Source organism: Vanellus vanellus, assembly GCF_965231255.1.
Source record: "Vanellus vanellus genome assembly, chromosome: 2".
Classification (NCBI taxonomy): domain Eukaryota; kingdom Metazoa; phylum Chordata; class Aves; order Charadriiformes; family Charadriidae; genus Vanellus; species Vanellus vanellus.
The window spans coordinates 133101914-133119297 of record NC_138906.1 but is presented as its reverse complement, the minus strand read 5'-3'; the positions used below and the strand labels follow the sequence as shown (position 1 = coordinate 133119297).

Here is a 17384-nt window from a genome sequence, read left to right as displayed (position 1 = left end):
GGAGGCAAAGTTCAGCTTTGATACCTGTAATTGCTTTTGTTAATGGTGTTTTTTCTTCATGGCCAAATATTATATGAAACCTTTTATATCCTCTGGTTTATTTCAGGCATTTTGCCTGAGTAAAGACTTTAGGATCAGGCTTATAGATTCTAAATTCTTAAGATCCTTTGGGAGACATAAATCATGACTGCATATACCTTGGCTGATTTAAGTGAAAGAAAATACATGTAAGAATGTGTACTTGTTAGAAAAATATGTTTAAAGATATATTGAAAAATCAAGTCCTGTTGCACTGATGTCATCTACAAAGGTGGGGCACTGCCTGTGAGGTACTTCAATGTTTTGTGGGTTCCTATAAAACTTGGCCAAGGAGCAAAGGCATTTCAGTTTAACAAGCTAATAAATAGTTTTGAATAACCCACCTTGTGTCTCATAACATGTGGAATTAAAACATAAAGTAAAGCCAAGGGGGACAGAAAATAAAGAAACGCAAGGCTGCCCTCTGCCTCTTGCATTGGAAGGGATGTAGGTGACAGTGATGGAAACGATTGCTTTTTGATGGATGTGATCCATTGGCTTTTCTGCTTTCCACCCTCTGCCTCAGTAAATGGGGTAGTATATTGTATTACATAAAATTAAAAAGATATTTTGACACAAATTGAAGATTTATTGAACAAAAAAGTGCCGTGCAGAACATTTTTCGGGGAGTTGCAAGATATACACAGGTATGCAAAGACATTCGAACATCACAAGAGGAAATCATACTCTGTCTTGAGATCTAGCCTAGGATTGATAGAGTTGATTTGCATTCAACATTTTGGGTGGGACCGGCACTTTTCTCATATTTTTCTTAATATTCATCTAGGATTGCAAGAAAGTCACCTTGGTGTCAACATTACAGTGTCCCCAACTGCCAGATAACCAGCCAACACTGCTGTGATCCAACCAGACATTTCTAAAGCAGGAGAGGAAATGAAAGGAGGAGAAAGGCCATGTTCACGTAGGATGAAGGCATTTCAGTGGACAGACTCTGCATTTTAATTCTGGCAGTCGGTATTAAATTCAATGAAGGGATTTAGCCAGAGAACAAAGATAAGTTAAAGGAGATTTATCTCCAAATTTTTTTTTTATTATCGTTGGTGTAAGCTACACCTTTGTGATTGATAAGGCAGTGTTTAAGCTTTGGCTTTTAACCAGTATTTGCGAGACAATATTTCTTTGTGGCTGGTGTCTAGGGTAGGAGGAATAAGAGAAGTAGACGAAGGTAAGAGAACTCAATGGTATCCCAAATTATACTGTAATTGCTTTGATCTTTAATGACTTGGTTTAGCTTTTGATGGGAACCCTTAGGCTTTTGCATGTGGAATACCAGAAATAAATCTAAAAGAGTAAATTTTAAATATTAATTTTATACATGAAGTGTCATGCCATGGATAACATCTGCTTTTTAGCTTTAAAAGGCACAAGACTGAATCCTCACATAGAATTTCAACCAGTTCTTGTTGTACTTCATATAAGAGCACATGAGCACTATGTGACCACTGTGGGGCCATTATGCAGGTTGAACATACAAATCCTTAGGTGTCTGCCATCTTTAGTAATACCTGAGTTTCTCAATTTAAGGTAGGGAATTAAACATGCAGCAAATGAGAATCACATGGGTAACATTTGGAAAATAATTACAATAAGGATGTTGATGGAAATCATCCAAGAAAAGCTTTGGCAAAATGAGCTCTGAAGTACATTTCATCTGTGTTTACATTTTTAACACTAAAATACAAAGTTTATATTGTTCCCTTTTAGTCCTCCTGGGAAACAAGGGATATTTCTCTTCTATGTTTCCAAAAAAACAAAAATAAGATTGGAAATAAATGTTAAACTACTAGCTTCAGGGCATATTTTCATCTTGTTTGGAGCAATACTTTTTAATAGCATTAATAAGAGGTATACATACTGGGAGAATAAATCCACCTGGGCTTGTGTGTCAAAGGTAGGTGAGCTGAGCTCATGTGCATATGTCTTTGTCTATGTGGAAGTGATCCAAGCACTCTTTGTATCTGATATGCACAAGGACCTCAGTCACAGTCTTTGCCTCCACTTTGCCAGTTAGTCCCTGCATAAATAATTACGAATTTCTGTTACTTAACTATATAATACTTCAGAAATATGCAATAGCCCATATATTAACCTTTGCAGATTAATTTTCACAGTGAAAAACATGGAAAAAGGTACTTGCCAAAGCCTGCCTATGTTAGTATAGTACAAACACAAAGCTCAAAAGAGTATGAGATCTAAGGTGAAGGTGTTGTTATTACTTGCATTTATTTCTCTATTAGAGAAGCACGTACAACTTTCAAACGAGGATAAGGGCCTTACTGTAGCAAGATCTGCGCACAGCCCCAGACTTTCCCCTGGAGAGACCTCCAGGCCTTCCTTGTGTCCCAGACACTCACTAGTATCTGCCAGTGACTCAGGCTCTGTAAGCACCACACAGTCAGCTTCCCTTCTGCTGTCCAAATAAATATCAATAAAGTTAGGGGAACAATGGGCAACTTCAGCTAGTGAAATAAGGTAAGACAGCTCTTTAGCCAGAATAAACTGAGATGGACCACAAACATGACTTGAAGGTCTGTTTAGTTGATGAGTTTAGAACAGTCGATTTTTTGACTGATGTCTCGCTTAGTAAAGAGCACTGCAGCAGAGCAGCAGGGATTTAAAGAGAATAGATGGATGCCTGATTGGAGTTTTCTTATGAATGCAAAATGCATGTAAAAGGCAGCAGGTGATGGCTGCTGAGGCTGGCAAGGCTGGCTTGGCCAAGACAGAAGTCAGACATGGGATAAGCCAGCCGAGGATTAGCAGTGCAGGTAAGCAGTTTTGTCCACCACAGAAGTCAGTAGACTTATCAACGTAAAGTGGGAGGACAGGAGATTGACAGACTAGAAAGAAGACAGATCCTAGAGATTTTGTTCATTTTGACATTATGGTCGCTGAGGTTATGACTTTCTGTGTCAATAAACCACCTGAAACAGATTAAGTAGACTTTCTTCTGTAACCTAAGCAGGTATAATTTACACCTACAAGCATGTAAAACAACTAACATACATCCAGACACAGTTTTTAATTACACGTGCTACTAAAGTCACTGTGATTTAAAACATCAGGAGCTGCACTGAGGTTAGTAAGCACAGACCAAGAGGCAACAGCATAGATGACATCATTCAAATAAATTAGGAGAAAAATAAACAGAAGTAACTTCATTTTGTGAACTAGTAGTAGTGACATCAGCTCTTACAGCAAGTGCACCCTGGCTCTGTTAATACACAGATAACATTCAGGTAAAATAAATAAAGCTCGGTTACCAATAGTCCACCCTTGAATACTTCATTACAATCATTAAGATAAAATTAGCAAAACAATTACAGCAGAGTCTTCATGAAAAAGACACAATTTTATTCCACGAGAGTACTTGTCTTCTAAGGAACACTTAACTTCAGAATACAAGTTAAAAAAACCTCTCAAAAGTCTTCCCCTGCCTCTCTAATTATGTATATCCTGCCATGGCAGATCACACACACACTGAAGTGCAAAAACATTCAGAAAAGGGTCTGGAAAGTTCACTTGTAAATCATAGAATCAAATATAATCTAAATGGCTTAAGGCTGTCAGAACATGCGAACTTCCTCCAGTGTCAGCAGTGGGAAAACTGTATTACGTGTAAATTAAACATACGATTTGCAAACTGATAGCAGCTGATTAGACTCTTAGCCCTCAAGCTTAGCTTGGTTTTAGCTCTGCATGTATTCAAAGTACCAAATTGTAAGTTAAAGAATCTGCTCCTAACCTTCAGTGCTCAATGTTCTGGAGAGAAACATCAGTCTGTGTGCTCCCCTAATTCTAAAGTCTCCCAGTATAAAACTGAGGCTTCACCCTTTCATTTTACAGGGTCTCTGGGACATGAAGTGACAGGACTGCCACCTCTGCACAGGGAAAAGGAAAGAGGGTCTCATGACTCCTCCAGAAAATAGAACTTTTACTAAGATAAAGGAAATTTCACCTTTCTTATTTTTGGACAGAAAAATTCACTGGCAAAGGCCTGTTCATAGCAGAGGTTCCTGTAAAGGTGAGTCCACATCACTGGTAGAAACCAACATGCGGATTCCTGTCTTTAATCTAGCTTTCTGGATACCTCATGAAAAGTTTTGGCAAAGCTTAGTAATAATAACCCTGAGGAGCCTGGGCTACCCACGTGGCCTATAACCACATTTCTAGTTGGCTTGTGAGCGTATCCTGAAAACATCTGGAATTTCTGGGTCTTCACTGTACCAACAGCCTCACTAAACACAGCCACACCAAGAACGATGCTGAACTCTTCTCATTGATTTTCCTACTCAAAGACCCTTTCTAAAGGGCATCCAAAAGACCATTTAAAAAAATTTTGTTCTACTTTGTGCTCCAGTGTGCCTCATGTTTTGCCCTGTCACGTTGTGTGCTTACCTTGCGAAGTAGCTACCATGTTCCCTCAAGGCTGTCACGTCTGTTCTTTCTCAAACTTTTTAAAGTTTTCCCTTTTGTTACAACTAATCTGGAATGTTTGGCCAACACTAGAAACTCTTGCAGAACGTGGTGTGCTGTAAGGGTTTTCTGAAAAGAAAAAAAAAAAAGATTATATCAGGGCTGATGATAAATATCAGCATGAGGGACATATATGAAATTAACTCTCTCTACTTTTGTCATCCTCTGGGACAATAAGAGGACTGCAAGGTCATATCCCTCAAATAATTCACAGCTTTTTGGCACTTTTTGAAGTGATCTATTACTCAGTAAATTGGCTTTCTTCCACTATTGATTTTGAGCATCACACATTTTGTGGAATCTTTCTCATACTTCAGGAAAGGATCTTCATTGCATCTTTACACCGTGAGCGTGTCAAAAGAACCTCTGTGACAGTAAAGCCAGATAGACTCACACTACGTGCAGTAAATGCTATGGTTAAAAGCCCTTTGAAACAGATTTCTGTCATAAACAAACTGCTCCCACTGGGCTAAATTTTACATTCACATATATGATGTTACAGAAAGAAAAAGAAAAACCCCACAAGCTCTCTTACTAACTGATGGGTACACTTTTTATTTACTTCGTGTGCAGTTTATAGGAAAGTCAACGGGAATGAAAAAGTGTTTTTAAGTTGCCAATTGATAATATGATTTTGTGCTTGAAAGCAAATCACAATCGCCCTTATAAATTAAAAGCATCACAGATAACTTATCTAATACACTTGCCAAGCTTTTTCTTTCTGTCAGTTTAGATACTGTATTAAAAACCAACTTGAAATAATAGAATGGTTTATGAAATGCAGCTACTGTCTGTTCTACATTTGTATTTTCAAGTAAACTTGTGCCAAAAGGAAAGCTCACATAGAGCCAGAAAGTCTGTATGAAATCATTTACTACCCCCCAAAAATGCACTGAAGAGAAATTAAGTTCTGAACTTTCACTAATCTCTAATAGGGCTCCCTACAAGAAGTAGGTTATTGTTCATGGGCCAACGCTAAAAATGTGATTAATTTAAATTTGTGAAATATGCTTTGATCATAATTATTACATATTGGAATGAATCATTAAAAAAAAAACACTCTCATTTGCGATGGGGTTGCAAGTAGACTGTTCTACAACAAGGTGTAAGTGGGGTGGAGTGGTTGGAGAGAAGAGAGAGGCAGCAGGTAACTTGCAAAACAGGATGGCGTGACTTTGCATGCACTAACATTGATTGCAATAAATCTTTACTACTTCAAATCAGACATTCCAGTGCTCTATCACTGATCAAATTCAGATCTCAAAATGCCGCAGCCAGAAAGCCTGGTTTCAATCCACCATTGGAATGGGGACATGGGTGAAGGGAGGGAAAAATGAGCTAAACTGAAGATGATGAGATCAGCTTTTAAAGTGCAACATAGTGTATTTTAATTGTGGTTTAAAATATATTGACGCATAAATTCGGGATGTCAACTGTCACATTCAGAGAGACAATATGAGGTTATTCCAATCCTGGTTAGTGAAAGTGAAACTCTAACCCAGTAACATGATGGAAAAATAGGGGTTTGGAATCAAATTATATTAAAAAAAAAGAAAGAGGTGACTGATTCAAATCATATTCTGAGAAAACTCGGAAAATACCAAACAAATCCAGCCTTCAGACTGCTCCTCTCAGAGTCCAAAGAAAGCAGGGGCTACAAAACTACAGCAAAGCTGCAGCAAATTTCAATTGCTTCAGCTCTGGCGTGTTGGCAGAGCAGAGATGCAGAGTGCGGGTGGGCACGTCTTTGTCCAGAGGGAGTGCTGAAGTCTAGTGCTGTCTTGGGACTAGCGGGTACGGTAGGGATTGTCCAAGATAAATAACTGATTTTAATAAGATGTAAACTAGGTAAACATTATTACATTAACCATTACATGTCTGACTTTAACAGTCAGGTGCCTCAAGGAGATCAAAAGGGCTAGATTACAAAACTAGTGTAAATTAAAGTGGTCCAAAGTTCCACACCTTTGCTGATTTCAGTGCTAATGGAGTCGGGGCTTGCATTCAGTTCCTAAATTAGGTGGGAACTGAAGGAGTTGACAAATGTTTAACCAATATCTCCTACCTGGATGTTAACCTCCATTAACCAATTCAAAGGACAGGGACTCGAAAAAAGAAAAAACATCTCCAAAAGCCTCTACCAGCCCACAAAAGCATTGCTCCGAGACCAACATTATCCTGACCAGCAGACTCAAACAAGCATGCAATAATTACTGCCCTCTTAAAACTAAACTTGTAAAAACATTAAAAAGTGATGAGATGTTGTTTAAGGCATTTTGTTTGGAGATGTTTAAGTACTTGTGAATGTAACTAATGACAGTTTTATATAGTGACAGATTAAGGCCAAGTCCTCTTTCGTAGCTGCAAATGCTCCATAGTAACAGCATCCTAAATAACCATTGTCAGAGCACCGGGTTTACTGTTATTTACTCTCCTCCTTTGAGTGCACGCTTCCCAGTTCAGGCATTGTTGTGAGGCATAAGCAAACTTCCCAACTGCTTTCTGGTCTCCTGCCTGTCCTGACTCCTGAATCTGGAAGAGGGATGCTCTCCCAGATGGTATGCTGCAGAGTAACAGGCAGCAACAGGGCTAAGGAGAGCAAGACTTGGAGTCTTCAGGTTTTTGGAAAAAGAGGGGTTGTTTCCACAATAAAAGGTACTAAGAAGGGAGGAAGAAGGGGGGGGAAAGAAGGGAAATGAGGAGGAAAAAAGGAATTTCTGAGATTGGGCTTTGCAGCCAAACAGATGTTAGACTCGATGGCCAGGGCAGGTAGTTTGCAAGACCCTGACATTTTGCTCAACCCAGGTCCCATTTTGCTTTAGTTTCTTTGTGAGTGAGCCTTTATCACTCACAAACGTCTTCCTGTTGCTAACCACAGACTAATTCAGGAGACATTTTCAAGAACCTACATAGAAACTGTAAGAAAACATATAGAAAGCATGGCAAAGAAGGCAGGGTACGGGATAGAGAGGGAAAAACAAAACAGAATAAACTAAGCAGAGGTATACTCCTCACTACTTCCAAAACTATATAAAAAGAAGAAACAGATCTAAGCCACTGCCATAAGTGCAATGTTTGAAGGGGGTTGTACAGCTGTGACGGGTACAGCTGTGGCGGGTACAGCTTCCAGACCCGAGCAGAAAAAGAGCCTGGTTCCAGCACTACTTAGGAAAAATATGGTGTCCAGCACACATTAAATCTTGCAAATAATACAGCAGTCCATCATAAGTGGCATATATTTCTGAGGGTGGAGAGTGGAAAGAAGTTCAAAATATGAGCTGAATGCCATTTCTACCTGAACATAGCCCAGGTTTTTAGTAAAATTGCTTTTAAACGTGTATGCCTTCAATATCAAATTAAACACATCTTTTAGAAGTTTATACTCATAGTGTCACTACCAGCTATAGAAGTTTTTTCACAGAGGTACAATGACTACAGCCCTTTCCAGCACATTACTGAATCAAAGGACATTGCTCTAAAAGTAGCAAATGAGATTTGAGATGTCTAATTGTTATAGAAGGGTGAATTTATTAGCTCAGTTTTTCCTAGTATGTAATATAGCTACATCAAAGCAATTAGCTCCATTAACATACCCTTTTTGACTAATGTGATTTGTGATAGGCTTCCTATACACAATACATACAGTGCTATATACAGTAAGTAATTAATAAAAGTCATTTAAATTGTTGCATAATGTAGAACCCACCTGAGACTGAACAGAAGTCCTAGATGCACATAAAAAATAAGGGAATAAACCATAATACAAATGGAAATTTACTTCATCATAAAATACTTGTGAGGAAAAAATATTTTGGGGTTTGGAACACACCAGCCTGTGTCCCGTAATGAAGCAAATGACACAAGCCTACTTTCCTCCCAGCTACACAGGCTGAATATTGGGACTATTACAAATCCAAGAAGCAGAGCATAAATATTTTCAAAAAATACACCTAGTACAAATGTGCTTCCTAATGATGCTTATTTCTTCCCATTTAGGAAAGCACTGTCTATTTTTTATACAGGAGGGTAAAATAAAATAGCTCCACTGCTTTCCTCTTTTTGGAGTACCCAATCTTAGCAATGAATTTTAAACAGCAGACACAGTGGGATATTTCTATGGTATTCCTTTGTCAGGGAGTGGGTGGAAAGAAGGAAAATTTCTTCTGCAGCTATTGGGACTACAATACCAGGCTTGCAGCAACCATATGTTTGCCTGTAAGTAACCTGGCTATACGTAGAAACCGATCGCTATTCAACAATCCAACGCAATACTTTTTATTCCTTTTGTGGTTGTAATCACATTTTATAGCAAAATAAATGCCTCCCCCTGAAACTGATTTAATGGGGAGATCAGGGCATCGAACCAGGGCAAAGCTTCATGCAGGTAACTGGACCTGTGACCTACCCATGTGCGATAACCAGAAGGATGTTTTCGGCGTAGTTCAACCTTCATAGCACAGCTGACAGCTACTGAGCCCGCTCACCTGCTCACCTGCATGTCTATAAGGCCAGTAGACTGTGGTTAGAGTATAAAACGAAAAGAAACATTTAAACTGTGCTGTGTATAAAGCTCTGCCATTGCTTTTGTGGCTGACTTTAGAGACAATCGTGTAACTTACCATTTATAGTACAGACTGTAATACAGACTATAATACAGATTATATCATATGGAGCAAATGCAAGCAGGAACACCAGGCATAAAATGGGTCATTTATGTAAAAAATGGAAGGAAGGAAGGAAGGAAGGAAGGAAGGAAGGAAGGAAGGAAGGAAGGAAGGAAGGAAGGAAGGAAGGAAGGAAGAAAGGAAGGAAGGAAGGAAGGAAGGAAGGAAGGAAGGAAGGAAGGAAGGAAGGAAGGAAGGAAGGAAGGAAGGAAGGAAGGAAGGAGGGAGGCCTGTTCAGCTGTTTGAGAGAGCATCAGTGAGTCCCTCCAGAAGGTACTTTCAAGCTGAATATCCTAATGGTTGGAGAGAGCTCCTTGCAATGTCAATCAGTGAGTGCAGAGCCAGGCTTAAAACCCACCCCTGTATCCCATTTTTCCTAGCTGGCTAACCCCTTTTGGTAGCTTTCTGCATCATTTTCTAGATATGCTGGATCTTACCATGTCGTACCTAACTGTCCTTGTGCCCTCTCTGGAGACTGTGGGAAGGTCACTCCCTGCTCTGGGTACCATTCCAGAAGCAGGCTTCCAAAAGCTGGCATTTCACTCCCTAGTGACAAGGTTCTTCAAATCAGTATTGAATTTGTTCCCTAGTAAGATTGTGCATGCACAGGTACAGAGCAATGCTATGTCTTAGCTCTGTAGCCTTTATCAGAAGAGCTAAATTGCCTTTCCAAAGAACACCTCACAAATATTTATATGCTTATTACAGGGATTGTTTTGTACAGGAGATATTAAATAAGTCAGTGTGGCACTTCCCTGGATTAACGTAAGATCCAGAAATCTAAATGGTTGAACATGTCACCAAATGACTATTAGTGTTCTCGATTGGTCAGGACAATTGTGTGATCTAGAAATGTGATTTAGAAATGTCTACACTAATAATTTCTAAAGTTTGCATTGCCTTGGCTTTCTCAGACCTGTTTTTCTTGCTCAGTGAAAACACATGGCAGGAGGCCAGCAGTACAGAATAAAATAGAAGGATGACCATTTGCACATCTATTTTTTCTACCAGGGCTAGTTACCGATTTGTCAACTCTTCAAAACAAATTTTAGAGAGACTTTATCAACTCTTTCACAGAGCTGCTCAGAAGTAGACAAAAGCCAGGAACTTCCTGCGAAATATTTCATCGTTGGAAAATATTAATTACGGAATCTTCCTCTAGGAACATGCTCAGCCTTTACAAAAAGGTTTCGATGCAAAAGTGAGCAACCACGAACCCATTCAAGCATGTGTGCTCGCTACTAGACCATTAACTATTCTGACATAGCTCTTTTGACCGGTAGGGCAGTTCAACATTTTATAAAATTTCAGTATTCACAAGCCTAGAGCAAAACCAACTAAACAAAAAAAAAAAAAAAAGGTTCTGTATCCTGCTGCCTAAAGCGCTCAAGATGTTGGAAAATCATATTCAAAATCTTGTTCTGATTCAGGATGAGCAAAACCATGCAGCTGCCTTTCTGTAGGAAGTATCTTAAACACCAGAGTGAGCTAGAGAGTGAAAGTAACCATTTCTCTCACTTTTGGAAAGACCTTCATCTGAGTTCAGTGAGGACTAGGACACCACCTGAATTCGCAGCCTTTCAAAAGACAGAATAGTTGTTTTTCTGCTGAGGACCTTGCTGGATTTAGCACCTATATGTGCTAAAATCTATACATTGGTTTTCTGTCTCAAAAGATTCAGGACATTTTCAGCAAGGCTTTCGACACTGTCTCCCACATCATCCTCACAGGCAAGCTTAGGAAGTGTGGGCTAGATGAATGGACAGTGCAGTGGATTGAACAATGGCTGGCAGATATTGTTCAGAGGGTTGTGGTTAGTGGTGCAGAGTCCAGTTGGAGGTCAGTAACGAGTGGTGTCCCTCAGGGGTCAGTAGTGAGTCCACTCCTGTTCAATATATTCATCAATGACCTGGATGAAGGGATAGAGTGTACCCTCAGCAAGTTTGCTGATGACACAAAACTGGGAGGATTGGCTGACACACCAGAAGGCTGTGCTGTGATACAGCGTGACCTGGACAGGCTGGAGAGTTGAGCAGAGAGAAACCTTATGAAATTCAACAAGGGCAAGTGTAGGGTACTGCACCTGGGGAGGAATAACCCCATGCATCAGTACAGGTTGGGGGCTGACCTCCTGGACAGCAGCTCTGTGGAAAGGGACCTGGGAGTCCTGGTGGACAACAGGCTGACCATGAGCCAGCAATGTGCCCTGGTAGCCAAGAAGGTGAATGGCATCCTGGGGTGCATCCAGAAGAGTGTGGCCAGCAGGTTGAGGGACATCATCCTTCCCTATTCTGCACTGGTGAGGCCACATCTGGAGTATTGTGTCCAGTTCTAGGCTCCCCAGTTCAAGAAGGACAGGGAGCTGCTGGAGAGGGTCCAGCAAAGGGCTACTAAAATGATTAAGGGATTAGAACATCTCTCTTATGAGGAAAGACTGAGGGACTTGCGTCTTTTTAGTCTGGAGAAGACTGAGGGGGAATCTTAGCAAGGCTTACCAATACTTAAAGGGAGAGTGTCAGGGAGATGGGAACAGTCTTTTTTCAGTGGTGCCCAGTGATAGGACAAGAGGTAACGGGCACAAACTTGAACATAGGAAGTTCCATCTTAACATGAGGAGGAACTTCTTTACTTTGAGGGTGGCAGAGCACTGGAACAGGCTGCCCAGAGAGGTGGTGGAGTCTCTTTCTCTGGAGACATTCAAAACCCGCCTGGATGCCATCCTGTGCAGCCTGCTGGAGGTGACCCTGCTCTGGCGGGGGGGTTGGACTAGATAATCTCCAGAGGTCCCTTTCAACCCTGACCATTCTGTGTGATTCTGTGTGATTTATTGTTAGTTGTTAACTTAGAGCTGTTAAAATTCAAAATTTATGTGCAGACTCACACAAAGTGGGGGCTGTGTGATTAACTCAGTATGTTTTGGGTATGAAAATGAGATTCTATGAGTGCTGAGATAATCTACATAGGCATTCCATTAAAGGAATTGAGTATTCTGTGCATTACACTGCTTCAGTGTCCATGTGCAGTCAGAAACTCACCTAGCAGTTTTTATTCCAAAAAGACAGGAATGAAAAAAAAAAAAAAAGAGAAAAAAAACCCAGAAGATAAGGATGAGTGGGTTTCCCTAAACTGTGGGGCTCTGGGAAAAAGTACAAGAAAAATCTTGTTGCAAAAAGTTTGATCCCACATCCAGATCTCTCCTTGCTCTTAGCGGAAGTAGGAATACTTAACATAAAAATTTAAAAGATAAAAGATGAAACTTGATTTTAGCATAGCTGGAATTACAATTTCACTTGGCAAATGCTAGTATGAGTGTCAAAATTGAGAAGTAGCAGCTGCAATGCTGGTTTGTGTTTTTAATGTTTGAGTTTTTATAAAATGCCTGTGTTCTGTACAGGAAAAGTGTCTGAACTATTAAACTTTGTTATTTCATAATACAGTGTAAGTATGAATGAATGTGCTTGAAGAGGTTCTTTAACCAAGAACCAACACCAGACTTGAGACAAACCTTTTTTAATTACCTGTCAAGTTAGAATAGATATAGTTTTGATGTTTTTATAAGCAAAGGTCATTAGAAGTCTACTATGATCTCTGTGGGATTTTATTGATAATGGGTAGGAAAAGAAGTAGTGCTGTAATCCAGACAGGTTCCATGGGGAATCTAATAACCTGGTATTCAAAAATATTTCATACAGTGATTCATAATAAAGGCATTTTCCATAGCTTCTAGATGAACAATAACAGAGAGGCCTCAAACTCTAACAACTGTGTTGGCTCAGCTTAAGAATAAAATTTTTGTCTACTCTATTATTCACTATTCTGATATTAGTAATTAATAAAAGGTTAAATCACTAAATAGTTTAACATGAACAACATGAAGTATGGTATAGTCTATATAGTCTCTTCTTTAAATCAAACAGGAATGCACAAATGCCTTCCTGTGAAGCTGGTTGCCGCTGTCAGTATATTTTATGTTTAGGATGTGAATAGGAAAGTATATTTGAAAATGGATCTCTTTTAGGTCACAAATACTATCAAATTTTGACATTTGAATGGACTGATTCGTCACTGCTACAATGCTGATTTAACGCAATCAGAAGCATAAAGCAAACTGATTGCAAGGCTCATCCTTTGGTTAGGTTACACCAATACAGTTTAGTTTAGATGATTAGTTTGCGGTTATCCTGCTTTGTACCCCAAGGACCTTGGTAATCAAATGGAGGGAGCCCTTAAAATGAGGCAGGCTAAAACCAGGAACTATTCTGCATGCTTTAAATCTCGTGGCATTCTCATGGTTGTCCTCTTGGAATAAGATAGCATCAACTGAGCCAACAGCACATATGGTATCAGCTGATTTGACCTGTCAAAAATTTCAAAGTGTATAAAAAAAAATTAAAATCTAATCATCATCCCTAATGGAATTTAATTCAGCATTTTAACATTCATATTTAACTGGAGTAAGATATTAAGACAAAGCTTTTTAAAGTATAATACTCTTAGTATGGAAATGTTTTAAAACATGAATTTAAATTTAAATGTTTAAAACATTTAAAACACATTACTAAAATTTTTCATTGAACCATTTACTTGTATATGCTGTTTAGCAACACACAAATCCAAAAGAGATTTTTTTCAATTGATAGAGAAAGATGCCAATGGATGAGGCTACTATGAATCGCAACAGTACATCCAGCTGGGCTTCAACCTTAATTATTATTGAAGCCATACCACATTCCGTATTTCATTTGATCTTGTTTTTATTATCAGCCACCCAAAGCCAAAGATTTTCTAATATAAATATAAATAGACAGGAGACACTATGAAGGATGCCTCTCAGATCTACTAAACCCAGATTTCACCAGGACCTGACTTCCCAGTGTTGTACACAAGTTAAAATCAGAGCATATTAGTTGGGTGCTGCACTCGTGAGGAACAAAAAGGCCGTGTCATTAAATAGAGCTACATTCTCAGTTACTGAGAAAAAGAGTAAGTGAAATTTGATCAAGAGCCATTCTTCAAACATGCCTATGGCAAGAAAATACTATTGCTATAGTGTATCCAAGATAACCTGTATTCAGCATTGAGTTCTACTCATTTACAGCATTTAAAATCAATCAGCGTATACACATGAAAACAAAGGAAGATCAGGCGTAAATAAGGTTAATACTGTATCCCTGATAAAAAGTAATCTTATCAGATCATGACCCATTTTCTCTGGATGTTCTTGATTAATACGCAGTTTTGTACAACATAACTCCTTACAGTATCTTGTTGTGCCTGTTTAACAGCATGTTCGTGTACAAGTGCTACTGGTAACCAAAGTTAAATCAGATTAAAGTTAAATCAAAGTTAAAACGCTGGAGGAGGTTCCCAAGATGAGTCATGTCACAATTTTTTATCCCTCAGTTTGCTCCTTTGCCGTGGAAAAAGTGTTACTATCAAGCCCAGCATCTGAGCAGTCTGGTGTGGAGCTTGGATATGTATCCTTCAATACCCAAATGCACCAGCATGGCTATTTCTGGAATTGCACCATGAATCGGGCCATGTGAAAATACATACCACTTTTGTGCTTGCTGCTTTTTCCTCCATCTTGGAAATTTTTTTCTTTGGTTCCAATCCAGCTCACGTTGCAACCACCACAAACTGCTTTGCCATCAGCAATGGCAAATCCATCATGAGGGGACGAGGGGCAGCAGTACTTTAATGAGTATTGTTGTAAGAACTTTTTAATCTCAAACCAAATGACTGTCAAGAAAAGTCACATTTGATTCTTGTAATAGCAGGAGAGTCCTAGAGTTCTACAGAAAGCTTGTGACTGAAACTGTGTCTGACCTGCATTTTATTTATATGACAGGGGTCCTTGTTCTTTGTGCAGGGAACTGCAGTCAGTTCCAGGAATAGACTAATCAGACTGTAATCTTTTCCCTAATTTCCAGCTCTGTTCTTCCCAAGCACACAGTCAACAGTGCCACTTAGACATAAGGTCCTTGGACCTTGTCTGAGCTCCCATAGGCACCAGTGGAAGTTCTGTAAACCAGGAGTGCTCAACACGTTCGTCTGGCAGAGTTGTGAAGCAGCACATTTGAAAGGCAGGAATGTCAATAAAAGCGGAGAATGACCAAAAGTTTAATCTGAGGATTTTATGTAAGGCAAGGCACCTCTTAGACATGCAATCTATCTGATTATTTTTAACTTTCATTCTCTCCTGAAGGACTTGAGGAATAGTGGATGAAAAAACCCAAAAGCTTGCATGTGGAATTACAGACCACAAGAACGGAAGAAACCCTCACCCAATGGCATGACAATGGATGTAATAATAATGCATGTTTTATGGAGAAAATAAATCACTCAAACAAGTGACTTCTTTTTGCCTTTTGGTATACTTTTTGCATGCATAGACGGTCACTATCTTAGGAATCAATTTTGGCAACAGTTGTTTCCTATTCTACCATCACAACCGTTACAGTACGGACAAGCCCGTTTCATTTAACACAAGCCATCCCTCTATCAAGTCACCCAGAAAAGTTCTTATTTACAGCCTCCTCTGGCAACAGCAAACTAGTGGCTGAAGGGGATCAGGGATTCCATCACATCAGGGAAGCACAAACAGAAACAGCTGCTTTTTCTGCTTGCTAATTGTAAAGAAGATAGTGCCATGCAAAAATTTATTTTAAAAAAGGCCTGGAGATTTTCCAGAGACCCTTTTAGCTAATCTTTCAATGCACTGAGTGGTATACAGCTAAGTGAGCTAAGTTACTCAGCTAATTGGCAACTAGGTAAAGTAACTTCTCTTTTCCTTTCTGGATAAAGAGTCAAACTATTCTGGGAAGTCTGTAAATGTTCAGTGAAACAGGCATTATATCTGACTTCAGATGTTCAACTTAGAGCTTTTTCTAAGTAAAGAAGATCCAGACTTCTTAATCTGCTAAAAAGAGACACCAGCATGCTGTTGGTATCATTTTAATTGCCACAATATATTCATTAAATTTAAGGGATTATACGCAATAAATAAATTGGCAATAATGGTACTGGCAGTTTATTCTCCCTTCTGTTAGGTGGTATTGCAATCAACTCTCTTGGCGTCTAAGAGAAGCCTTTCCTTTTTTATTTCATCCCAGACGACTAATGAAATCTGGAAGCAAAAGGTGTGAAATCCCACTGCTGGAAAATCAATATCAAAGCTCTTAAAGTTTTAGTGGTATTGGTCTATAGCCTATAGTTTGAAGTTTCTCATCACTTCAGTCTAAGAACTATATTTCTCTTATCAGTCAAGTTCCCTTTTTACTTTCATCAAAGGCAGTAAAAAGTGGCCCTACCTGATTGTAAAGGATAGATGATTGCAAAGAACTAGAAATATAAAACAAGTTCCTTTATTTGTTCATTTTCATCACAGTATTGTATGTTTCTGCAGCCAGTAAACACTGGTGTTCAACATAGAAAAAGCCAGTATATGTTACATTTATATAGGCAAATTTGGCATACTTGGGTAGAATTTGAGATTCTTTTTCCAAGAATAAATTATTGCTTGTTTGAAAAAGTACATGTCAGGCAAAGACAATGAATTCCCATCAGAATTCTGCTTAGATCATTATATTGAATATTATCATCATTATCAGCAGCAGCATTTTTTACCTTCATGACAAACCATATTGGGAAACATATACAAATTAAGGGCTGTTTTAAACTGTTGTAGCTATACTGACTTCTACCAAATGTGGCTCTCTTCTTTTTATGTAAAGACACAAGAAATGGACCTCAAATCCAACCCCCCAAAATGTGGGCAAAACCCTGAAAAATCTGTATCATATACATTAATAAGAAACAAAATATGAGTAACACTTTAAACACTACACATTCATAAGTCATACATTTAGGAGTCTAAGGATACTGACGAGTCTACGACAGGACTGAGCTACTTTTAATGAAAGTGCTCCATCCTTATAAATTTGCTCAATTTTTACAGTTACAGATAGTATTAGAGCAAATCATCATTTGATACACACTGTAGACGGACTCCTCCCTGGCAGTGAGAACAAAGGTTCACAAGGATATCTGAACAGCACCAGGTTTTTTCAAGTGCCTTTCTCCATGACCCTTTGCTCCCTAATTCTGCAGGGTTCCCTCGTTCCATGATTTGCTGTGGTGGCT

At 39.1% G+C, this 17384-nt stretch overlaps 1 protein-coding gene across 1 annotated transcript in view; it reads right to left on the bottom strand.

Annotated features, from left to right (window-relative positions):
* Positions 1-2075: 2075 nt before the first annotated feature.
* Positions 2076-17384, bottom strand: part of LOC309668979 (uncharacterized protein C8orf34 homolog) — a gene marked incomplete at both ends in the record, with an annotated part of 203829 nt that continues 188520 nt past the window's right edge. The window contains one exon of the mRNA XM_082479547.1: positions 2076-2113. Within this exon, the coding sequence (XP_082335673.1) occupies positions 2076-2113 (38 nt within the window). The remainder of the gene's footprint in view (positions 2114-17384) is intronic.